The 25719-nt window shown below is 42.1% G+C and overlaps 1 protein-coding gene across 7 annotated transcripts in view; it reads right to left on the bottom strand.

The window, feature by feature from the left end:
- Positions 1-13370: 13370 nt before the first annotated feature.
- The window catches only part of LOC147463655 (Man1-Src1p-carboxy-terminal domain protein), a 60589-nt gene continuing 48240 nt past the window's right edge, over positions 13371-25719 (bottom strand). For 4 of the 7 annotated variants that reach the window (XR_015185250.1, XM_086490007.1, XM_086489977.1 and 1 more), the window contains 2 exons: positions 16692-16732; positions 13371-13697 (listed from right to left, as the gene is read on the bottom strand). Coding sequence is in view for 5 of the 7 variants with exons in the window: in XM_086490007.1 (XP_086346133.1) it covers positions 13683-13697; positions 16692-16732 (56 nt within the window). In the remaining 2 variants the exon portion in view is untranslated. The remainder of the gene's footprint in view (positions 13698-16691; positions 16733-25719) is intronic. The other 3 variants (XR_015185249.1, XM_086490011.1, XM_086489985.1) reach the window with 1 other exon arrangement.

Here is a 25719-nt window from a genome sequence, read left to right as displayed (position 1 = left end):
CAAAGCCTCTATTAATGAAGCTTGGGTTTCTACTTTTCACATGAGTCCGGATGTAGTGTTGTATGAAGAAGATGAGGTTGATGAGTTAGTGAATGAACATTCCGACATCCTTGTCCATGGTATCTATTCTTCACAACAAGTCATCGATCACAGTGCACATGTCCATAGCGTCGCTCCGTGTGAAGGATTTTCCCCACTGAGCCTATTTGATGATGCCGATTATGAGGAATTATCATTTCCAGCTTTGTTCTTTGGAAAAAGAAGAACCTATGCAAACATTGCGAAAAAAAATTACTTAAAGATCGCACAATGGGAGCTCAAAAACAAGGATAGACGCTTTGCATTAGACATTGAAAATTTGTTCTTCAAAGTGATGAAGATTATCATTGGCAAAGTGCTTGGTTCTATATGGGTACGTCTGCGCAAGGGAAAATTGCAAGGCATGCAACTATGCGCAAAAGATGTTCAGAACAACACTAACATTGATCGAATACTATCATCCCAGCTAGGATATCATGACTTTGAATCCCTGCGAACATCATCAGATTACAAGGCCAAACTCAAGCGTAATGTCTTCGCCATGATTCGACAAATAGGACAGCCTACCTTTTTTGTCATGCTATCATGTGTAGAGCAAAGATGGAAGCCATTGCACGAATGTCTTGCTGCGCTTAATCCACAAATCAATGAATCTAATTTCCAATCTAGTGCACATTATATCCGTGCGTTGGTTCGTGCAAATCCTATCACCACAGCTCGATACTATGTCCATAGATTCAACGCACTTAAGAAAGAGTTGAAACGAAATTCAAAAATACTTGGCCAAATCATGGATTTTTTCTTTGTCACAGAATTTCAGCATAGGGGAAGCCAACATGATCATGGATTAATTTGGATTGACAATTCTCCAAAGCTTGGAATTTCTGATGACAAAGAAGTGATTGCTTTTGTTGATAAATACATCTCAAGTGACAAAGATGAATTACCTGTTGACCTACAAAAAGTACAAATCCATTCCCATCGAAGAACTTGCAAAAAAGAAAGAAGCATTGCCGTTTTGGATTTCCAAGACCACCTGCACGGCAAACAACTATCTTGCGTTCAATACGATCAAGTGAAAAACGGGAATCCATTCTTCTTGCGAATAAGACACAACTCGAAAGTCAACTTGCAGCTCTGCCACACTGCCTTGAAATGAGTTTTGATGATTGGTTATCCTCTTTAAGCATGGATGAAGACATGTACCTTGAGACACTCTCAACTTCGCTCACAGAACCAACACTTTTGCTCAAAAGACAACCAAAAAATATATACACAAACAATTTCAACAAAACAATGTGCACATTGTGGGATGGCAATCTTGATATTCATTTAGTTTATTTTCAATCCTCATGGAGCTGCTGCATATTGCACATCATATATGACAAAAACAGATTCGACCACAAGCAAAGCAATCAATAAAATCCTTGAGAAATGCAAGAAGGAGAGTCTTCCCACATTGGAGCGTCTTAAGAAAATTGGAGGTGCCTTGATCAATGCTCAAGAAATCACACTCAACAAGCAACATACATTTCACTATCTCTTCCATTGCACAGCACAACCAGGCAATTTATCTTCATCAATGCAGACTACCAAACCCAAAGAAAACTATTGTTAAAGACGAAGACTTCCTTGCAAACACTTCATCATGATGACACAGACATATTCTTTGATGATCTCGTAACAAAGTATACAAAAAGACCAGCTAGCATACAAAATCTTTGTTTGGCAGAGTATGTAAGCAAATACACTATCTCACAAAGGACACACCACAAGTGCAAAAAGCCTCGGATCATCAGATATACAAGCTTCAACAAGGAGATCGACAGCGAGAGACATTACCACCAACTATGTCTGTTGTTTCTACCGTTCACAAGCGATGAATCCACGTTCGATGATTTGACATCAACTTGGAGAGAGAGATATGAGTCTAATATTGCTATAATTGCACAAAACATGGATCCTTTCACAAAACTAGAAATCAACAATCAAGAATCATCAACATCTTGCTCAATCTCCTCACAAGAAACTCAACAACAACAATTCACTTATGAGCTTGATCTCGACCTACCAACCACAAGGCATCATACCACTCAACTACCAACATCATCCAAATTCCTTGGAATGCCAAATGAAGAATATCACTCAATTGTCGTGAGTTTGAATATAGAGCAAATACATCTTTACGATGATATTATGACACGAAAGAGAGTATGCCCAAATGACAAAATACACCTTTTTTTAACAGGAGGCGCCGGCACAGGGAAAACCTTTACTTTGCGTGCAGTCATCCAAGGCTTGGTTCGACACTATGCACCTTCGATAGAAGGAAATATTGAGCTTCCAACAGCATTGTTGATGGCATATACAAGCAAAGCAGCATTCAACCTTGGTGGCACAACAATACACTCTGCATTGCGCCTTCCATTGATGCTGACTGAGATGGCCCCTCTTTCCAACGACACCCTCAATGACCTATCCCAGGCAAACGCAAACCTCAAACTAGTTGTTTTTGAGGAGGCTTCCTTAATAGGCAACAGGCTATTGCGTATTATTGACACAAGACTCCGATCTATAAAGCACAAACACAATGAACCCTTCGGTGGCCTAGACGTTATCTTTTGTGGCGATCTTTGCCAAGCAAGCCCTGTCCGCGACCGTTGGATATTCAGCGACACAGGTAATACACTTGACATCCTCACACCATCGAGCTGGAACACACATATCACATGCGTTGAGCTAACAACACCAATGCGCCAATCAAATGAATTGTTTATAGAGGTCTTAAATAGGATACGTGTTGCGGAGAAAACACAAAGAGACTTGGCATTTATCAATGACACATTTGCAAACAACAAATTTGACATTTTTACAACACCTCATCTTTTCTTCACAAATAAACTAAAGTCCAAGCACAACCAAACAGACTTTGAGAACTTGCAAGAGACACCATACATCATCAAGGCTCATGACAAATTCCACAAAACATGCTCAAAGAACCTAGTCATTCCAAACAACCCTCAAGTAACTGTTGGATTATCCTCCATCCTTGAGCTAAAGCCAGGAATAATAGTCGAACTTTGTGCTAGCAATATCAATGTGCTTGATGGTTTGGTCAATGGTGCAGATGGAATCTTTCAAACAACAAACAACAGAGCACAATCATTGATAGCTTGGGTGGAGTTCTTCGATACCTCAATTGGGAGAAGACAACGATCCCAAAATGCACATCTCTACCATGCAAACATAAAAAAACAATGGACACCAATACTTCAAGTCACAAAAGACTTTCAGGTAGGAAAGAACCCACTCAACCTAGTCTCAAGAACACAACTCCCAATACAAGCAGCGAACGCACGCACAATCCATAGATCCCAAGGCTTGACAATGACAACAGTCGCATTCGACCCTACTGGGACCCAATCTCATGGCTTGGTCTACACAGCTCTATCACATATCAAAGACCCTGCAAATCTACATGTTCTTAGTCCCATTCTCAAGAGCCACATCAAAACTGACCCCATAGTCCTGAAAGAAATCAAACGTCTCCAGACAGATGCTAGATGGTCCTACTTGAACAAGCCCCTAGTTGCACTTGCACAAACACACCATATTGTTGCATCATTAAACATCGTCTCAATCAACAAACACATTTACCACATCAAGGGCGACCCAAACTTCATGTCATCCAGTATCTTGTGCTTCCAAGAAACGAAACAAAAAAAAAAGTATGAACCCCCTGATACCAAACTTTGAGCATATTCAACATTATAATGGTTATGGTGTATCTATATTCCACCATCCAAGCATTCAATCCATATGTCAAAAAACTGTCTCAAGAGTAGGACTTGAAATAATCGATGCAACTTTCTCTTTCGAAATCAAAATGCAACTCATATCCATGTCATGAATGTATACAAAACACCAAACACACCAATAAAAACACTTCTTTTAGAACTCCAACACTTGATACAAGAAAACAATAAAAAAAACCTGAGCATCGTACTAGGGGACTTCAACATCGACATTAGCACCACAAAAACCCAATACCAACAGTTGGATCTCTACTTCATTCGGAGAACTATCGGCAACAAATCAAAGATACAACAACCATCTATAATTCAATGCTAGACCATATTTCGGTGAGAAGCCAACAACCTCACTACATTTGTGGCACAAGATTTTGCTTTTGGTCAGATCATTCATCACATGTATGCTAATCCCAAAATAAATAACCCAAATATCATTGGAGGGGAGACCTCCCCTCCCTTCCCACTTCCCCCTCCCTTCCTACCCACCAAACCATCGAAGCAAAGGAAATCTACATTCATACCATCCAAACACCTGCTTTGATGTATATCAACTCATCTCACCATATGTCTCAAACACAATTTTTGTAACCTACAACCATTTGGTCAAGAGAGTTTTTCCCCCCGCTCGATCTTGAGGCTCAACATGCGTGTACGACAACTACTTCATCTCTAAAATGTGTGTCTCCCAAAGCAACTATGCTAGATTCAATGGATTTCCACCTGCCTCTCTTTCTCGATTAATCTTCGCTTTCCATTTTTCTATTAGCAAGGAAAATTTCTATGGCAGGCCTCGTGATTTTATCACATTTTTTCATCTTGTTTTAATCTTTGGAGATATTTAATGTCGCATTGTCGCAATCAGGGGTATTCGGACAATTTTGAAGTGCATTTTGGGAATTTATGACAAAATATTAGAGGTGCTTGAATGGGACAGGTGACGAAACTAAATCTGTGCTCAAGACATATCACACGTGTAGCACACACGGATGCAAAGAGAGAGAGAGAGAGAGAGAGAGAGAGAGAGAGGTGATATATGTCAAGGGGTAGATTCTCTTGCAATCTTGGGAGGATCAGGATAAGACAGTGTTGCATTTGGTTGAAGAGGATGAGGCCGCAGTAGAGGGAGGAAGAAGAGTTGATGGAAAACGTCGGTGATGCATTCTCTCTCTCTGTCTCCCTTGTTTGTTACGAGGCAATCTTGTCATGATCAGGAAAATTTTCATCCAAGTTGATGGCAGATCAGCGATTCAATAGCAAAAGCAGGGGAAGCATGGATAGCGGGTGCAGAGCGGCATTGCGAGGTCGTCTCTCTCTCTCTCTCTCTCCTTCCTGATGCATTGCAAGTACGCTACAACGCATTGTGAAGCCCTCTCTCTCTCTCTCTTTGTCTCCTTCCTGATGCCCTGCAAGTACGCTACAGCGCATTGTGAAGCCCTCTCTCTCTCTCTCTCTCTCTCTCTCTCTCTCTCTCTCTCTCTAGAGGTATAGACCAGCAGCAGTGTTATGCAACATTCTCTCTATGTCGCGAGTGTCGAGGGCTTGGGACGACGCCATAGATCGAGTGGATTAGCCAGGATCCCGGGTAGCAGGATGGGGAGTGGAGGGTGACAGTCTGACAAAAGGCACGACTGCAAGCGACATAACACTGGCGACAGGCCTTGAAATCAAACTTAAATTTTTGGCATCTTCTTGAGATTCCGTTTAATGAGAAGGGACCAAGTAGTAGTAGTAGGGTGCATAGATACAATGTGCAACCTAAATCGTGCTAGTCATCCTATGAATGATTGCATAATTGTTTTTGAATAAATTTTGCAAGTATCGTCTGTTAACAACTTTAAAGAAAGAGCATGGACCATGTATGCGTTCTTCCTTTCCCATAGCACTAGGTATAAATTACTAGTCATTAGACTTTGAGCCCATATCTTTGAGACAATCTCACATGACCTAAAATTAACAACATTGAGTTGCGTCAAATTATTAATACTCACTTTCTTTTTGGTAATTTTGATGCCTAGGAGAATAAAGAGTTCATCAGATTTTTTTTTCAATGGCTTGCATTGAAAAATGGAATATATAGATCTCCATCGATAATTAATTTTCAACACTTAGTAAGTGTCTTTAACCTCTTTTCGGTTGATGGACACATTAAAGTTTACATGAATTTAGTTTACAAAAATATAGCATCTCCAAATGAGTCACTACCCCACAAAAAGCTTTTACTTTTAAGCCATTCTCTTTCTACGATTGAACTATAATCCATAAAAGAAAATCTCCTACTTTGGAAATTTATTGACCAAGCTTGCGATGAGATCGATAATACAAGAAATTATCTTAATAAGGTAAACATGAACGTGTGGATAATAGAGACATGCATGACAACTGTCGGGTTGACTCTATACCTACATTCCATTTAACAACACAAAAACTGATGATTTTTTTGTTTGCATGACGATTGTAGGTTAGGATTCCGACTTTTGTTATCTCTAGATTCAAAAGCTATTCGATTTATCAATGCAAAGGATGTCTACGGCAATTACTGTATTTGGTTCATTTTTCAAATGTAGCTAAAACATCAAAATCATTTCCATATGTACACATATTTATATAAAAATATATGTAACCATTTTTATTCTTTCCTATGTCATTTCTCTTTTTAAGTTCAACTTGTGAGTCATGTATATAAATTAATACACACACACACACACACACACATACACATTTGTGTACATTGAGTAGGTTTTTCTAAACAAAGGCTTGAAAACCCTATTGCAGGTAGCCCTCCTTGGGGTATCCTTAAGCTTGATTTTTTTTTTTTGGTAGTACTATTGTATAATGAGTATCATGCTTTGCTTCTCTCTCTCTCTCTCTCTCTCTCTCTCTCTCTCTCTCTCTCTCTCTCGGCATGGTGAGCTACCTACAAATCGTGTGATGATGGAGGAAATAGACGAATGAGAAATCATCCTCATTACTATAAAGCTTGAGAGTAGAGCCCCTTTTGAAGCTCACTTGGTCCTTTCCACACTATGTATATTGTGTTATATTGTTGCTATTAATTCCATGCACGACCAAGAACTCCAAAAGAAGGTGGAGGAGAAGGCCAGCACATCACAAGTAATCACCCACCTCCTCTCTAATCAGGTTAATTTTTGTAGACCTCTGTTGTATTTGAGGGTTACCTCGAGTTGGAGACCTGCACATGATTCTATAATCCCTTTTTTTTGGGCATGCGCATATTTAATATTGTCTTGATCATTGATTATTTACTTAAAACACCCTCCTCACGAGGATAATGTACTTTTTTTTTGTAGAGGATGCTTAGTATGAATACCGTTAGTAAAGGGTGGTTTGAGATGCCCCAAGCTTGGATACATTGGTTTTTTGCAAACATCCTTAATTACTCAAACCATATGTGTGGTTGCTTACTATAAAGAGTATCTTGGTTGTTTTTAATACATTGGCGACTATTTTTGATAACCCATGTTCAAAGACATGCAGCGACCGCATGATCTTGATGCCGTTATAAAATTTGACCAAAAAGGAATTTGTATACAATGGTGAAGTGCCCCATGAAGGGGACCAACATTTTTAAAGCCTTCTTTAGACTTCCAATTTGGATATTTAAACATATGTGTAAATAGGAATGCATTAAAAAAAAAAAAGACTAGCTAAAGAATATGTAGAGAGTAACAAGTAGTTAAGGACTAACAAGTAGTCTTGCAAAATGCATTAAGGACTAACAAGTAGTTGTTTTTGGTTGTATGGATGTAGGTGAGCATCTCTCTCTCTCTCTCTTTTGGATGCATGCTATTCAAAAGAATATCGAAGATCTATTAAATCTAAAGAACCATTTGGATTTTAGTGCAAACCACTTTATTGCTTCTCTCAATTGTCATTTGCAACAATCTTTTTGTTTAGTTGCAAATATTTTAATTTATACTAAACAAGAATACACGTGCGTGCATACACGTGCACATGTGCGCACACGCGCAAACACATACACTTACTTTTAAGTGTCATCAACATGACTTGCATGCAAACATTGCTTCTTTCCCCTTGGATTTGTCATTGGATTTGGTGCCACTATGTAACACAAAATCTTTGCATTGTTCGTGCTATTGTTGGCTTTGCTTGACTTGTTTCAATGTTGCTTCTTCCCTTGATTTGTCGCTGGGATTTTTTGTTGCTCTATCAATACATAACCAAAAATTCATGGCTATTGACTTTTCATCATGCTCTTGCTTCCTAGAAAGGCTTGGTAAGAAAGATCTTTATTATTTTTAATGAGTGAGTAGGGAAGCCCTCCCTAAACATGATTACCTATGCTCGCACCTTAAAGGGCATGTGGCCTTACCCAAGACCTTCACATGGGTCTAAGAGAAGTCACAACTAGACTGTTAGATAGAGACTATTGCAGAAACATGTTGTGCACACATAAGTCCCTTGTCAATGGCCCAATTACAACACAAGCTATCAGAATGCACACATAGGTTACGTAAAGGGCTCCCTATAGGCCCTACATTTTGGGGGGACCCACTAAAATGTGAGTGTATCCTTTTTTAAAAAATTAGAGCCCCATAAAGCCAAGTTCTACCAATAAAAAATTGTGATTCATTTAGAGAAAAACGAGGGAGACCCTTTGTAGAGGGTCAAAAGATAAAATGATCTAGAATCTCAAGTCATAGAGGGCCCTTTTGAGTGTACAGGGTGGTTGACAGAACCCCTACCTTGGAGGCTGTTTTAGATCATGCCCCACATCTAAGAAGGTACAATGAAAATGTGAAGGAGTTATGGGGCAACCCATTTCCGTTTAAAGAGCCCTCCGAAAGCACCTGAAATTGGCTTTTGTGGGAGCCCTCTAAGCTTCTGATTCTTTGTTTGTGAATATTGCTTCTTCCTTGGATTTGTCAATGGATTACTTTTTCTTTATTGACACACACAAAATCCATGAACTTCTCATCATGCTCTTGCTCCATATGCTTGACTTATGTGAAAATATTGCTTTTGCACTAGATTTTTTAGTGGATTGTAACCCATGGTTAGGGTTCGTCAGACTGGCCCTGGCTGCCAACGTAGGCTTGGGTTTTCTAAGTTTCTCTCATTCACATCATGGTAACCAATTGAATAGAAACCAAAATTGTGAGGCCTTGTGTAGATAATAAAAAGAGATGTAGTGGTTAGATTGTGGTTGCAACTCATTGAGGGAAAGACATAGATTCACACCCATGTTACATGTTGTAGTGTGAAGAAATGAATTTGTTTTTCTGGCGTATAAGGTCGTTTGTCTTGTTGGTGGGTCGAGAAACTACATGCTTATCTTTGAGCAAATATGCTTTTGCCACGTGAACACAACGCCCCCTCATGAGGATGCACAATTACGCCTAGGTCTATTTAGACTTCCCGAGGCCACCAACATAGGCTTCCCTTGTCTAGATTGCTCTCATTTACATTGCCTCACCCAACTAAATAGAAACTAAAATTGTGAGGCCATGTATAGAGAATCAAACGAGATGTGGTGGTATTAACAGGGCTCGAGAAAAGATAGGTTCGCTTCATCCAAAGCCTGTTCAAAATTAAGAATGGCAGGCTCAATTTTGGGCAAGAAGGTTCTCAAGCCGGTTCAAATTGTTAGATAATCTTGAGAAGGGGTGCAGGTAGGTTTCATATGTACTCTGTTTTTCATGCATGCACAACACTCAGTATGGTTACACATACATGTGCCACACATCAATGTTGAGCAGTACAGATTTGTGCATGGAATGTCTATGTGTTACCCTCATTGTTGATTGTTGAGATTCTCCTCCATAACAAGAAGCCTTGTACCGGTACATTTCATCCTTACGTCACAGTTCCACACATGCGCACGCACGCACGCGCGCACACACACACAAGTTCTATGGCTACTTGTGCAAAGGGAGAATAGGCATCACCATCAACATGTAATAAAATGTGCCCGTAATCGTATAGCAGGGAGGGTTAGCCGTAGAGGCTACAAAGCAGCACTTTCAAAATGGCATTTCTATAGAGAGAGAGAGAGAGAGAGAGAGAGAGAGAGAGAGAGAGAGAGAGAGAGAGAGAGAGAGAGAGAGAAGTAAAATGTGCTTCATTGTCTATTTAACTCTGTGTTGCAAGATGCCACCAATGAAGAGACGGGCTAACAAAGCCATTGAAACCAAGCCCCTCCGAGAGAGAAAAGGTTGCAACATCCAAAAAAATTCACATGCACATCAAGCCAATCCAACATCCTTCAAGGTCCTTAAACCTTCTTGAGCTCCATTTCAATGGACCTTGGAAATTTTGCGAGACAAAGGATGACCTCAAAGAGGTTCATGGGTGGTATGATGGGGTTGTCAACCCGCGGGAAATCAAGAAGGAAGACGTTTCAAATGAGGACTAGGCATCGCTTTTCTCTTGTGCAAAGCATGAACCAAGCATAAAAGTAGAATGTTATTGGGTTCATCCGCACTTATATGTGTAGCTCATGGAGGTGCACCTCAAGGTTTACCAGGAGATGCCTTTCAATAAATAACTCACCAGCTGGTTTCTGAGGGGTTTTGTATGGGAATATTGCACAGGGGCCACAAAGAGCGTTCATCCAAAGGTATATTGGGCACAAGAGATTGCCATTGTCATGGGTACTTGTGAGGCCAAATGAGAGGTTGAAGCAAAGGCGCATGGCGTACACCTATCTACCCAAATTATAATCACTTTTGTAATCTCTGCAAATTTAAAGGCCCTTCAAGACCTCATCCTCTTGCTAATGACAGAATAAGACTGATGATTTAAAGTTTGATGGTCTTATCTTTGTGTTGTTGCAAGAGATTGAGTCTAGGAAAAAAAGATGCAATGTGCTCTTGAACTTGCATTTGTGGTTGCATGAGAAAGTAAGAATTCCTATACTACCACCTCTTCAAGTAGCAAGCTCGCTCTTGTGGCTGCAACTTTTTCAAACAAGAATATGTTTGAGAATTATGGAAATAAAGGCCAAGAAGATGAAATGCCATCACTAAAATGATCATTTCATCAAGCAATATCCTAAGCTTAAAGCTTTAGAAGCTCACAAAAAGACCCAAATGTAACCAATGTAAATGCTTCTTCAAATGCGGATTTGACAAATGTTGTGTAGGATATAGAATGGACTTTTAGTGCACAATGTCAATATGACCCATCTATTTATGATGCAAGTATTGTGGAATCTATGCATTATATTTAGTACTTTAAAAGCAACACCGCCAAATACATTACGTCTTATCGTGATTTGTTTACTTCTCTTGAAATTGACCTAATAAAGGTCTTGTCCCTTATGCCACTAATGCCTTTTTTCTAGGTAAGGGAGTTGAAACGATTGTGCTTATTGCAGCATGTGGTAGTTCTTTCACACTTATTGATGTTTTATATATATTAAGGTTCAAGGCAAACTTTTTGTCTATATTTATACTTGCAAAACTTGGTCTTGTAGTCAAGCTTGTAGATGACAATCTACTATACAAGATCTCACTTTTCCTTATACTATTGTGACAACTGGCACTTTGTTTGGTGGATTGTATCAAATCGACACTTACAAGAAATGTGTGGAAAATCTAGCATGCATAGTTTTTATTCGAAGACTATTTCAAATGCTAAACTTTTGACATAACCATTTTGGTCATCTAAATTGTCAATTATTAATTGTTGCAAATATTTATTATGTTGCTTTGGTGATCTCTGTTGCGGCACCATTGAAACATGTAGCTGAAGGCTATATGTTATGCACAATGCAACGTTCGAAGTTCCCTAAGGATGGTTCTATGTAAGCCCCTTGTAGATTGCACCTTGTCATTGTGACATTTGTGATTTGATACATACTTCATATTTTAATAACCATTTTTACTTTGTGGCTTTTATTGCTGATTACTTCAAGCATGCATGGGTATATCCTCTTAAAACATGTCCAAAGTATTTAAGTGCTTATAGAAATTTTGCTTACAAATAAAAATGTATTCGGTTGTATACTGATACCCCTCATTTTGATTGAGGAGGTCATGGGATAAAACACCAAGGTACAATGTATTACTCCATTCAAAATATGGCATTGTTAACGAACAAATAGATCACTTATGGAGAAGGCATGATGTATGGTCAAAAGCTAAGCTTTTTGCCATAGGCATTTTGGCTTCAGGCTATCATGTGTATTTTATATATACTAAAACAGTGCCCCACTAAAGCATTATAGTCTCTCACTCCATATGAAGCTTCGCATAGCAAGAAGTTATCTACTAGCCTCCTGCCTATCCTTGGTTGCTTGGTTTACGCTTTAGTACTAGAGTAACAATGTTAAAAATTACTAATAATGTTGTCAAATGCATTTTGATTGTCACAATATAAAAACCAAGGTTGTGTTAATTTATCCTCAAACAAAATATATCTCAACTAGTAAAGATGTTGCTTTTGTAGAAGATATTGTTTAGCCTTTGTTACCATGTATCAAGGAGACACATGAACTCACAAAGTGCATATGATATGTTCTCTATTTACTGGTGCACATGAATGTCCTAATCAATTACATGTACACCCTAGATTATCCAACCTCTAATGCAAATGTAAAAGATGTAAATGGCTAGAGCTTAAAATGAGCAAACAAAGGCATGCCGAAATGGAGTGTAGACTATACATAGCAATCAATCAGATGCAGCTTTGTCTAGTTGGGATCATTTAGGTTGTCAACATGCCTCTTATGCACTAGATTGTCAAATTTTGGGTGTACCACGTATGTATGTATGTATGTATGTATGAGAACAATAATTAATGTCAAGTAAGGCCCAAATCTCAAAATTTCTCAAAAGGATGCTATATGAAGATGGTGTGCTCTGTGTAAATTACCTCCTCCAAAAAAAAAAAAAGTTCAAGGTGGGTTTTCAATTTGAAGCACAAGAAGACAAACATGTTGGTTGCTATAAAGCTAGACTCGTGGTAAAAAGTTATGCTCAAAAGAAGGGCATTGATCTTGATGACATGCTACAAGATTTCAAATCAGCAAAATCAACTTTTGGAGTCATTGATATAAAACTATTAATGTAATGCAGCCTTCTGGTTTTGTTCAAAAAGTGTGAATTGAAGCAAATGCCACGTGCTTGGTTCATACAAACCAAATTAGTCATGGTTATTGTGACAGAGCGAGCACCTCATACATATTAACACTACTTGTAGAAAATCGACAATTACTTTATAGAAAACTTTAGAGAGTTGCATTTGATTTTTGGGAAGCTTAACTATGTCAAAGAGTTAACCAAATCCTAAATGATACACTAGCAACATATAGATGAAAATAGTGAGCGATTTTAGAGTTTTAAGATCTGCATACAAAAGTGCCAAGCAACATTCTAGTGGATATAGTCCCTCTACTTTGATACACAAGTTTTAGTCTAAAGCCTTCTACAAGGGATTATCAAAAGGATGAGGCTGAAGAAACCATACACACACAAAACCAAGAAACATATGAGGTTGTTAAACTTGCAAACTTCAACTTTGATAGAACACTTGTGAGAATACAACGCTAGTGATTAATTTAGGTACCATGAACTCAGTAAATTATTACATAACATAAACACACAGCAGCTAAGAGCACAATCACATCGACATTTACAATCAAATCAGAAATACGAGTCTTTTACTTGAATCCCTGCTGGTCATCATTTCCACATGGCAAATGCTCACATCTAAACAATCGGCATAACAATTAACAGATTGCTTTCAGAGCTCACATCGGAACTTTGGTCCTTGCAGTGTTTTTGTAGAAGGCAATGCCAATCTTCAACGTCATTCAAGCTTTTAGCACCAATTTTGAATTGGGTGACCTTAATGCCCCTTCAACTGTTGGTGAACAAAGTCTCATTACAACAAAGAAAAGGCTCTCTCTCTCTCTCTCTCTCTCTCTCTCTCTCTGGATTCGGATCACTTTGGCCCGACATGCATGACGGCCACCATGGAGGAGATTGATGAGATCCGCCATGGATATCCTGTGATTTAGCTCTTTTGAGGATTTTACACCCGGTTCATCTTGTACCAGCCTTTGTATCAACTCTTACCCTTTATATCCCCCCCCCCCCCACACACACACACACACCCACATTGTGTTGTATTAGCCCTCACTCACTACTTTCACCCCACTACTCATATCCTACACAGCTCCAACTAGCTACTGAGTACACATCTAACAGTTTAGGATTCTACAGTCTAGCGGTTTACCTTTTCATTTTTGGTACTCAGACATTGTTTCAGATTCACCACGTTGTAACTTTTTGGTCTCATAGGTCATTTTGGCCGTTTGAAGATGTTAATATAACATTTCATTTCATTTCTCTCTCTCTCTCTCTCTCTCTCTCTCTTAAAAGCATAGTTACCCGGAACGGGAACGGGAACGGGAACAGGAACGGGGCCGGTTCGGTCGACTATAGTAAGGCTTGAATTACCTCCATTCAACTTAGTCCCAAATCGACTCCTAAACAAACCCAAATCTGCCCCCAAACCTGCCCTCAAACTGCCCCAAATATGCCCCCCAAAGAGCCCCAAATCTGCCCCCAAATGCCTACCTTTTTGCCCACAAATGCCTACTTTTGCCCATTCTGCTCGACGTTCCACCCCGTTCCGGAACACCGTTTCGGTAACACCCCGTTCCGGAATGGTGTCCCATTCCCGACTCCATTTCAAGAACGGGACTCGTTCGGAACACCGTTTCAAAACGTTTGGGCTGTGTTCTGTCCGTTCCCTATTACACTGCTTAAAAGACCCCTCAATTCTGAGGGGTACAAAGCATGGCAGGTACAAAGCATGCCTAAGGGCGACATCTGACAAAACCATATACAACTAGCCACATGGGCAAAAATTGAAACTCACCAAACGGAAAAGGCCAAGATAAAAACTTCTCCTGAAGAGAATAAAAAATGTCAAGATAAAAAGTGTCAAGGTCAGCTAAGAAAGTGTGACGTATCCTATAGCTTGGGGCGCCCGCATGCTATCGCCTACGAGCAAGGGGGCATGGCTAGGAGCTCACGGCTAACTAGCGTGGGAACTCACTCTAGTAGTTAATAGTTAAGTGGACAAGTGTATAAGGAAAAGGAGGCTTGCCCATGCTGGCCGTCGGCAGCTCACAAGGCCATGAAGGAAAGGGGGCAGGGGGGTTAGGGCTCTCTTCATAGCGAACTGATGAGGGAAGAACTTAATACTGGTATCAGAGCTGCTTTCCTCAGGCTGCCGCACCTGCGTAAAGCGAAAATGATTGCGCCATCTCCTGCCTTATGAGCACCTGCGCCAACACTCTCTCAAGGCAATTGCCCTGTGACTTCAACACCCTCTCAGGCAGTTACTGGTGCCACCAACTAATCGTTAGGTGCCATTGCTTACCCGGCTGATGCCTTTTCCCTTGTAAGGCTGCTGACAAATTCCAGCTTTCTCCTTGCCAACAGCTCTGGTGCTAACCTTGTGGCGACTACTGTTCGCTTCAAGCTGTTGTTGGCATAGGCTTTGACTTGCTGCTTTCAGCTTCAATCGGCCGCCTGCCAGTTGTGAAAATGCTAGAACCATAGCTTATGGTAGCCCTTTTACACTACAATTTGATCACCCCATGTGTACCTTAAGGGGTTCGGCAAACATGTTCCAGATTCAGATCATAAAGGGAAATTGCTTGGAGATCGGCTTTCCACAGTAACCGAACAAGAGCAAGGGTATTGAAGTTGTTACTAAGACAAGTGTTTGTCGCACGAGCGCTTCAAGTCCAGAAGCCCAAAGAAATGATCACCGTGAAGTGTTGCTCGCTTCGATCCGTATGCGTAGCATAATCATCATCAGGGAAAGCTCCCTTGTACATTCTGTGCATGTTGAATGCATAGGTTTTACGTTATCTGTTTTAAGTTTCAGTGAATTTGAAATAAACCCAAAAAACACAGGAGGGAGAGAGAATAGGGTTACCCAAAATGAAAAAAGAGAAAAAGGAAATCTCCCTCTTTGAGACCATAATAAATGAAGATCTCCATATGACGGAGATTGGGACTTGGGAAAAATAAAGAAGAATGGGATGTTTGTCATGAGCAGCATAATAAACAGGGTGCACGATGTTGGACACTACATCTACATCCAGCCTTCTCAAGACCATGCTGCTAGGACTAGAGAAAATCCCGTTCTTAAAGATATGAAACCACCCAGATTAGCGGTGAGGAAAAAGACAGAAATAAAGACTCTGTTTAACACTTTCCTCCAGAAATGGCTAGACTTGCATAGGCTTAAAACACTCCTTCAAAGTATAAATGCTCAAGGCAAGTCTCACCTTGGGCCCCAGAGCCTATGAATGGTGGATGAACCTCAAAGAAACGGGTAAAACTCCAGAAGATTGGGCTTAATTTGATATGGTCTTTTTGAAAGAGTTCTTACCCAAGAATGAACTAGAAAGAAATTGAGATGATTGGGATTAAGCTTTGCAAAGAGGCAAGCCACAGCTCACTTACATATCTGAATACCATGACATCATCCTTAAACTCTAGGGCATTAACCACTTTCATATCTGAATACCGTGAAATCATCCTTAAACTCCAGGGCATTAACCACTTTCATGAGACAAGAGCTTTCATCAAGGGGTTGGGGAAACAATTTAAACGAAGACCTTGGCAGATACAATTAAATTTGCTCTAATCTATGAAGACCCCACACGCTTCCGAAGCACTTTAAACCCCACTAATGATAAAGAAACCAGAACTTCATGGCCATTTCAGAAGGAAAAAAGAAATTTTTCATTTTCAAAGGATAAAAAACCACCTTTCAAGAAAATGATGAAGGGGCCTAGGATTAGTCAAGAAGAGAGCAAAGAAAGAAAACCTTTTTTTCACCTGTTTGTCTCCAAACCACCTTGCATGGAACTACCCCAAGAACAAAAAGAAAGGGGATGATGATAAGAAAAAAACCTTGACAAGGGCAAAAAAGATAAGCAATTTCATGTTATTTAAACTCTTTACTTGGTAATGAAAGGTATAAGTCAATAGAGGTTTTACATATTGACCGCACCCACACTTGTAGCCTTTCAACTAAATTTTCGAGTTTCATCTTTGGACCAGTGTGCGTGCGGTCATCATCAGATGTAGTTTTGAGTGGCCTTTCATCAATCATAACCTTCACTCTTTCATCTTTCAATGGGAGCACTCCATCCAACGAGGGAATGGACGAGAAGAGGCTCGATGGGCCAAAAGGTCCGAGCTACCATAGGGATTTTGCGTACACAAACGAGAGGCTTTTCCGGCAAGGAAGATGAGCCAGCCATTAGGAAGAGAATAAGTTCTAGGAGGGCTTCTTTATTTGGCAGTTTAAGGAAGTCAAACCTGTAGTATTAAGAAAGTAATCAAAGGACAGCTTTTGAATTCAAACAGCCAAAACGGTTAGTTTGTTTGAATTCAAAGTTCCCCCCCAAAATTGAATTTAAAATCTAGCGGGTGAAACCATATCATGTAGCATATCTATGGAAAGAGCTCGACGAGTAGATTGCATGTCTATGATCTCCACTCAAATCGGAGATCATATGTGGGAGTTATGGAAGGCCAAAAAATCATAAAATTGTCCACCTCCTTTTTGGGGGAAAAAGTGCATTGCACACATGGCGTACACCTATTCGTCAAAATGTTAATCACCTCCATAAGCTCGTGGCAAATAAAGAGGCCCTTCTACACCCCATCCTCTTCCTAATGTGGCAGTTGGCTGATGTGCTGGTGATAGGGAGCAAAAACACCAAGGGCTGCAGGATGCAAAAAGGCTGGGCTGATCTGCACTTGCCCTCCCAAATTATGGAAAAATGCTAGGCTTGTTGGTTCCTTCATACTCACTTTTTAGGTGCCAAGTCGTAAAAATATGCCAAGGTCAAAAAAATGTGCAAATGTGCGCACATATGAGTTTCGGGCAATAGAATGGCCATAACCCATTGATTTGTGAACCATTTGACGAAAGAACTGGACCGATACGTTCCTCTGGCCTAGACCTAAATACACCTTATGTCAAATGCCCACCGGAGTGTAATAACATCTGTCAAAACGAGACTACGAACCATTTATGAAAGAGAGTTCTAAAACTCAAAACCCTAATCTAATGGACTTGTACAGACACACAGGTCCTCCAAACACAACCCCAAAATTACCAATTTTAATCCTCCTAGGATTCTAGACACTCCTATCTAGAGATATGTACAGAATTGGCTCTGGAAGTCGATGAAGCATGTCCACGTGGCGCACAGAGCCATGTGCACGTGACATGATGTGTCTAGCTCTCTTTTGATTTGTCCTTTGGAACTTTAAAATCTTGTAGAAAGAGTGTCTTGTGAGTTCTACATGGTTTGGTGTCACGTGCACATCTAAGCCTATGTGCATGTGGACAAGAGAACTCCTACTTCTAGGGTTTAGGACAGCCTAGAAAGTGTTATCGCAACCTTATGAGAATCTACATAGGACCTGCACGTCTAGGCACTTTAGATTAGTTGCATACCCTCTGATTGCACATGAGCATAGCCAGTGTCTGCTAGGTGTAGCCATTTCGGAGTGTTCTCATACAATTGCATTAGCACCTAGCCTAGGTATTTATTTGCATGTGAATCACGTTCCATAAGTGAAATTTAGAAATCGTGGATTTTGATTGGCATTGCCCGACCCAGATTTAAACCCCTATATAAGTGATCCCAAGGGTCACTTCTCAAGCATAAATCAATAACCTCAATATCAACACCGAGTACCGACAGTACCATCAACATCCATTGCGTTTTTGCATCAGCGTTTTCAGCCATGACCAACAGACCATCAACATTTTCAGCCATTAGTAGCAGATTTGCATCGCCATCAGTTTTCAGCCCTAGCATTTTTCAGAAGTTGAAGGTTTCAGCCATAATTCCAGCATTTCCAAATTAAGCCACGAATCAGCCCTAGCGTTTTCAATTTCCAGCCCTTAGCCTCGCAGATCCAAGCACCTATCGCAAGATCCCATCAGCATCTCAGCATCTAGGACCATTGTATCAGCATTTGTGCAATCTGAAGCAAATACCTCTGTCAGGAGGACGTGGCAGTTGTTAACTATGTCACGAGGACGTGGCAACTGCTAACCTTAGTTGTAGGTTTCTTTCCAATGATTTTTGTTTTATTTATGAGACCGTGGTCGGACATTGTATGGCCAATGTGAACGGTAGTTTCACCCATAGACAAGAAGTGGGTCGGCACTGGAATTCGTATAGTAAGACGATGTCTAGGCTCAGTACAAGATCATGTAGGTCCCCCCGTCGCACTTAGCAAGTTGGTTGATACTAGGAAGTGAACTCAATAAAGGCATAAAGTCAAGGTGGGATCACCGACAGAAAGTATCCGACAGTTGGGACGGTCAAAAGACCAGTGGGAGCCCAACGGAAGCATCTCCTAAAAACTAGGGAACTGCTATTTTGGGCCGTAAAATGTGTTTGCGTCATTACCTTCGGAATGACAAGGGGAACATTTTACAACTCTGCCGTGAAGTCAACTGGGCAACCAGTTGGGAGATTTTTAGGCGGCAACCCCGAAACGGGAAAATGCTAAGTGGCACATTTCTATGCACTTTCCTCATGCAAAAGAAGGTAGCGCTGATTTTTAAGTTGAGTGCTTTCTTTCCACTCTATGTACAGTGTAGTGCTAGGAGTGATGACCTTCACACTACACACTGCTCTCTCTCTCCCCTACGTGCAGTTATGTTATGCCCCACAAGAGAGCTCTTCATTTGACTTATGTACAGCTGTGTGGTTTCATGCTTTTGTGCTGAGGCAAGAGCCTCCTTGAGCAGAAACAGGAGTAGCTAACTGCTACTCCAAAAGCAAGCACCAGTGAGGGTCATAACCTCACCAAACAGGTGCGTTTTCAGCGTTGTGTATGCGCTGTAATTTGACTGTTTTTCAGCCATACGGACGCCATAACCATTGGGAACAGTGCCCCACTGACAAAGGACAGTTCGGGGACTGTTTAGGGCTGAAAACAGGGCAAAAACCAGTAAATACAGCGTGCTGAATTTACTGTTTTTGGGCAGGAATCAGAGGGTTTATGCCAGTGGAAGTAAGTTCCAACAAGGGAATAGGTTTCGCGAAAGTTTTGGGGCTGTTATGCTGCCCAAATTTGGCCAAAACAGGTGGTATCTAGCTATGTACAGGTAAAGAATTCCCAGGACTCTACTTTGTAATTTACCCTCTCAAAGTATAAAGAAATACCGAAAGGGGCACCAATTTTGGGGTCTACAGGTTGTCGGCGTCTCCTCGGAGCATTCTAGCTTCCAAGCCGTGTGTGTACTTCAGTGTTAATTCCCGTCGCAGGTTCCTTTTGCAAAGTACTCTCTCTCTCTCTCTCTCTCTCTCTCTCTCTCTCTCTCTCTCTCTCTCTCTCTCTCTGTGTGTGTGTGTGTGTGTATGTCTAAAGCAAAGTAAAGAATTTTGGGTGAAAGCCAAAGTCTACCGCCCCACGGGCCGGTTTCAAGGTTCCATTGCCGGGACATCAATCACTTTTTCCTCAAAGAGTGAGCCTCGGTTGTTTCGGGTAAAGACACAGAGTACAAAAACAAGGGACTACACTATGGCCGACAAAGGGAAGGGCATTATGGAAGAGGGTTCCTCTTCAAAGGACAGGCAAGAAACTCCTATGGTCTTCAAGATTGGCGAGAGCTCACGGCCACGTCAGTCTGTACCTCCTGTTGATGTGAATGTCCCTCCAGTGGTACAGGGCTTTATGACTGGGCAATTTGCTTTGGTAATGACCATATTCCCCGCATCTGTAGCACAAAATGGGCCGATTCAATGGGCGAGGTGGTCCTTGCTCCTGGTGCATTGAGTTGGAGGTGGAGGCATAGAAGCTTTGAGGTAATGAGGGAGCATGGGTATGATAAAAGCTTTGAGAGGGAAAAGTGCTCTCCATACCTTGCATAGGAGGGGCTGTTAGCAAAGGTGGCATGTGGTTTGGATGGCCATAGGGGGAAACCAAGTTGGATGCAGGTGGTGGCCCTTGTTGAAGAGTAGGACCAAGACTTTGTTGTATTTGTCGCAATCCCTTGAGGTAGTAGCAATCCTTGTCCTCGTGTCCAAACTTTTCGCAGAAGTGGCAGTAAACCCGAAGGGGGCATTCATGTGGAGGGTGCCCTGGAGAGTGGCATGAGCTACACCAAACCATAGCCTTAGTCTCCTGTTGAGACTTGAGCTCTTCTAGCTCGCGCTTGATCTGTTCCAATGCCTCGTGATTTAGAGGCTCCTCCTGTCTAAGAGAGAAGGACCTCTCCTCTTGAAGAGCTTGCTGTAACTTAAGGGTTTCCAATTCCCTGCATAAAGAAGTTAACGAGTCAGAAGGACTTTCCAAAAACATTGATTGAGGGGGGCTCTACCTAAGGGGAGTCGGTGAACAGCTTCCTAGTTCCTTCTATCCTAGTAGCAGCCGCAACAAACTCCTCCAAGTTGGCCTCAGGTCGGAGATTCTCTCTGAGTTTTTGCTGAGAGGTTTTGGGCAGAGCCTTCTCCACCCATTTCTTAGCCATAAATTCACCGGGTTACTGAGGAAGCTTAGCGACCAGAGACTTGGTTCTGATCATGAGTTCTACAAAAGTCTCATTTGGCCGGAGCATTAGATTGGCTAACTCATCCAGAACCTTCTCTTGGAAGTCGCCTAGCCTGAAAGCTTCACAGAATTGTCGTCCTAACATGGCCCAAGTTGTAAAAAGGTTCTCTACAAACTGACTGTACCATTTGTCGGCTAAACCATCCAAGGTGGATGGAAAGTGTACTAAGTAGGCATCTTCTCGGTTGAGACCACGACGTCTGCAAAGAGAAACAAACCTCCGGGCATGGTCGTCAGCATCCTCTGTGGAGAGACCTTTGAAAGTCGGAAACTTAATATTCACCTTAGCTAGAAAAATTGCGAGCTTTTCCATGGCTGTCTGTGCAAGAGCTTGTTGCACCGGAGCTTGCTGTAACACAGTGGGTGAGAAGTTTACTGATGGGTGTGACTAGGGAGGTGTAGAACTGGTTGAGGGAGAAGATAGGGGTAATGGGGCTGGTGGACTTCTGCTTGGCACGAAGGGTTGACGCTTCCTGTGGTAGTACTTCAAGGGACTTAGTAGTGGGCTTTGTCGCTCTTTTGACTGCCTTGTATGTGTCATGCAGTAACCAAAACCCCACCAAAGCTTTGAGCAATTGTACACGAAGACCTTTACCTCACACTCGTCCAGACTCCACTAGACCAAGGCGAGTGCCTAGACCTCCTTCTAGACCTGGGTGAGAGGACTAGACCCAGCCTACTCCCGACACCTAGACGAGAGAGGACTAGACCCAGCCTAGAGACTACTAGATCAAGACGAGAGAATAGACAAGCAGGTCTAGACGAGCAGGTTGAAAACTAAGCAGGTCAAGGGAAAACTAGATGGAACCAAGCTGAGGCACGCCCAAACCAGTAGCTCCTCAACTCGACTTTCGACAGAGTGAGACTTCAGTTGAGGTCCCATGGGGCATGTCAAAAATGAGAGCACCTGTAGCAGAGATAATGTGTCGTGCCCTCTATAGTGGGTGCTCCTCAGTGTTGTGTGCGTGAGATCTCACTCCACAGAGTGAGAACAAAGAAGACAATGAACAACAAAGCAACAACAGTACGACTCAACAGTGAACATGAACAGCATGAACATCGACTAACTCAAGAAACCAATACACACACTGGCATGGCAGCACACTTAGCTCTAGCCCAGCTCTTATAGGTACAGTGGGGTGTCGAGGCTCAACTGTGCAGGGATGGTGCGACGTGCTGTGTACAACTCAAGATGACTGACCACACCAAAGTAGATCATGATGCGTCCCCACGACTGGAACCAACCACTCATATGTATCTCCTCATAGCACCAACAGTTGGCCGATATCCCAATCCAGCTAAGCCTATCTCCTAACTGAGGTGGTGGTTATTTGGCCGCGGTGTCCACTGGACCACCATTCGTAACACTTGCCACGTGTCACTGCCCAAGTGAGAGTCCGCCCAGTGTGAACTCAAGCCCAACTGCAACTAACTGCTTGTCCCATGCCAGTGACACTGTAGCCCTGCTGCAAGTAGATGGACAGAGAGGGAGGGTATACGCACAGCCGAGCAAGCAAGGTTCAGGAGAGGTTTTTCTACTCTTGACCACATTCTGAAACTCAGAGTCATTATTGAGGAGGGCAGATCACATGAGAGACGGATCTATTGTAGTTTTGTGGACTTCCGCAAAGCATTTGACGCGGTGCCAGAGCTAGATTGATGGGCACACTACAGGAGTTGGGAGTACCCAAAGAGCTGATTTGGGGGATCATGGCATTATACATGTCAGTAGTGGGGCATGTACACAGTTCAGAGGGGTTATCTACATTAGTTCACTCCACTATCGGGGTGAAGCTGGGCTGCCCGCTTTCTTCTGCTATTTGGTATGTATGTGGATGAGGCTTTTGACTATATTGAGAGAGAGGGTGATAGAGATGCACAGCTGGCAGGGACATGGATTCCACTATTGTTATATGCTAATGATATTGTGTTGATCTCCAACTCTCCGCAAGGGATGGGACGTCACTTGGATGCTTTGCAAAGGTTCGCCCACGACAGTGGTTTTTCTAACAACCTTGATAAAACCAAGGTTATGGTGTTTAACACCACCCAATAGTGGACCAGAAGATAAGGCCATGAGACAGTGGAGTATACACATGCTTACACCTACCTTGGGGTGGTCTTTAGAAGACCAGCATTTTCATTGAGGAGAGCAGCAGGGACTAGACTGACCAGAGCACGTGTTCACAGATTCAGTTTGAGGAGCCTCGGACGAAGCTCTGGTCTTTTGACACTCTCTTGGCTTTTGCATTGCTCTATGGAGTTCAGATCTGGGGGCCTTCATTGGACCATCACGGGAGGCCAAGTCGCACTGACAGATGGGGACACATGGAGAAGCCTCTAGTCTCTATGATCTCGCGGCTTATTAGAGCCAAGGCTTCAGTACCACATGTCATTATTCAAGCAGAGCTAGCTGCCCCCCACTAGTGGTTGAGGCGCTTACTAGATCGGTCTCCTTTATACACCGCTTGTGGGACCTCCCCAAAGACAGATATGGCCGCCTAGCACTTGGAGTCCTCTCAACAGTTAGCTATGCAGGGAGATAAACACGCTGGTATGGGGAGATGACATCATGGTTTCAGGTACATGAGTTCAGCATGGATAGATTGCACCCCTGTGCACCCCCCCCGCCCCCCCCTTCTTCCAGTACTCATTCCCCACACGCACACACACAATGTGTTGTATTAGCCCCCAGTCACTACTTTCACCGCCCTACTCATATCCATAATCCTACACATTTCCAGCTACCTGCTTAGTTCACATCTAGCAGATAAGATTTTAATTTTTCACTTAACTTCATTTAATTTTTGTACCCAGACATTATATTAGATCCACCAAGATTGTATCAGTTTGGTCTCATAGGTCATTTTGGCCTTTTGAAGACGTTTAATGTAGCATTTCATTTCCCCTCCCCCCCTCTCTCTCTCTCTCTCTCTCTCTCTCTCTCTCTCTCTCTCTCTCTCTCTCTCTCTCTCTCTCTCTCTCTCCAGTTTAACACAGCTCCATTGGGAGAGGCCTCCACACATACTCGGTATACCTTCACGAGGGAGACGGATCACGTGTACACTGATGAGATATACAGGCAGCTACACACTTAGAAGCCAGGACGACCGCTAGATGAGCTCACCCAGATTCTAACAGAGATGCTACATGATGCAGCATCAGAGGCATATCCCCACAGCCAACCTACACGCAGACGATCTGGGAGCATGCCTCAGACAATTCGTATGCTGAGGAGTGTAGAGAGACGAGGATCAGATTACAGAGAGAGGTGCTCATCAATACTACTACACATAGACTGTCACAAGACGGGCACCACGTGCCAATAGAAAAGAGCAGACTGAACACACTTTTAGCACTTCAATAACAACTGAAATGAAAGAGAGAGAGAGAGAGAGACGACACGCGACACGAAGTGGCGGAATTCCACCCCAGAGAGTATTGGCCCCAAACCTTGGCGCCCCTTTCGGTATTTCTTTATATTACTGCTGATTCACAAAGTACAACAACCGAGGAGCAACTGCTCTGCAATCTGCGTGCTAAAAAGTGCCAGAGAGGGCCCCCAAGGCTCATATTTAAAGGCCCAAAGCCTAAAAGCATCAAATATGAAAAGCTGACCCCAAAAAATCAATTTCCTAATATTTCGGGATTTCCCTAAAAATCTGCCGCGAATTCCGAGACGTCCGGACTCCTTACAGGTGCCACATCATCATATTTTGATGTGCAAAGTCTTTTGAGTGTGTTCTGCTTTATTTTGAATGCCTTTATGTCACTTGGGACCCCATCCACAAGTTGGTAGGACTTCTTCTTCTGTTGCTTGTTCTTCTTAGGGTTTCTAGAATTAGGGTTTGCAAGTTTTAGGGTTAGGGTTTCCAGAATTAGGGTTTGCAGGTTTTAGGGTTAGGCTTTCCAAAATTAGGGTTTCAGCAGTTAGGGTTTTTGGCAAAAATTAGGGTTAGGGTTTCTGCTCTCGGGCAACCACATCATCTGTAAGTTGGCTCCATTCTTTAGGCTTTGACACGTCAACAGTTTGTTACATTTCCCCTTCTTGAAAGAGAGTAATCGTCCGCGATTACAGCATATCTGCAAAACAACTCAAGTTAGCTCAAAAATTTCCGAGGGTCATTCCCAGGGACATTCCGAGGCACAATCAGTTTGCTCCTTTTTATTAAGGAGTTAGCTTCTCCTTTTTGCTCTTTTGATCAAGGAGTTAGCTGCTCCTATCGGCTGTTTTGATTAAGGAGTTAGCTTCTCCTTTCATCCCG

The sequence above is a fragment of the Adiantum capillus-veneris genome, chromosome 2 (assembly GCF_014529385.1).
Source record: "Adiantum capillus-veneris isolate H3 chromosome 2, ASM1452938v2, whole genome shotgun sequence".
Classification (NCBI taxonomy): Eukaryota; Viridiplantae; Streptophyta; class Polypodiopsida; order Polypodiales; family Pteridaceae; genus Adiantum; species Adiantum capillus-veneris.
Note: the sequence above shows the minus strand (reverse complement) of the source record. Positions and strands in the feature narration are given on the sequence as shown.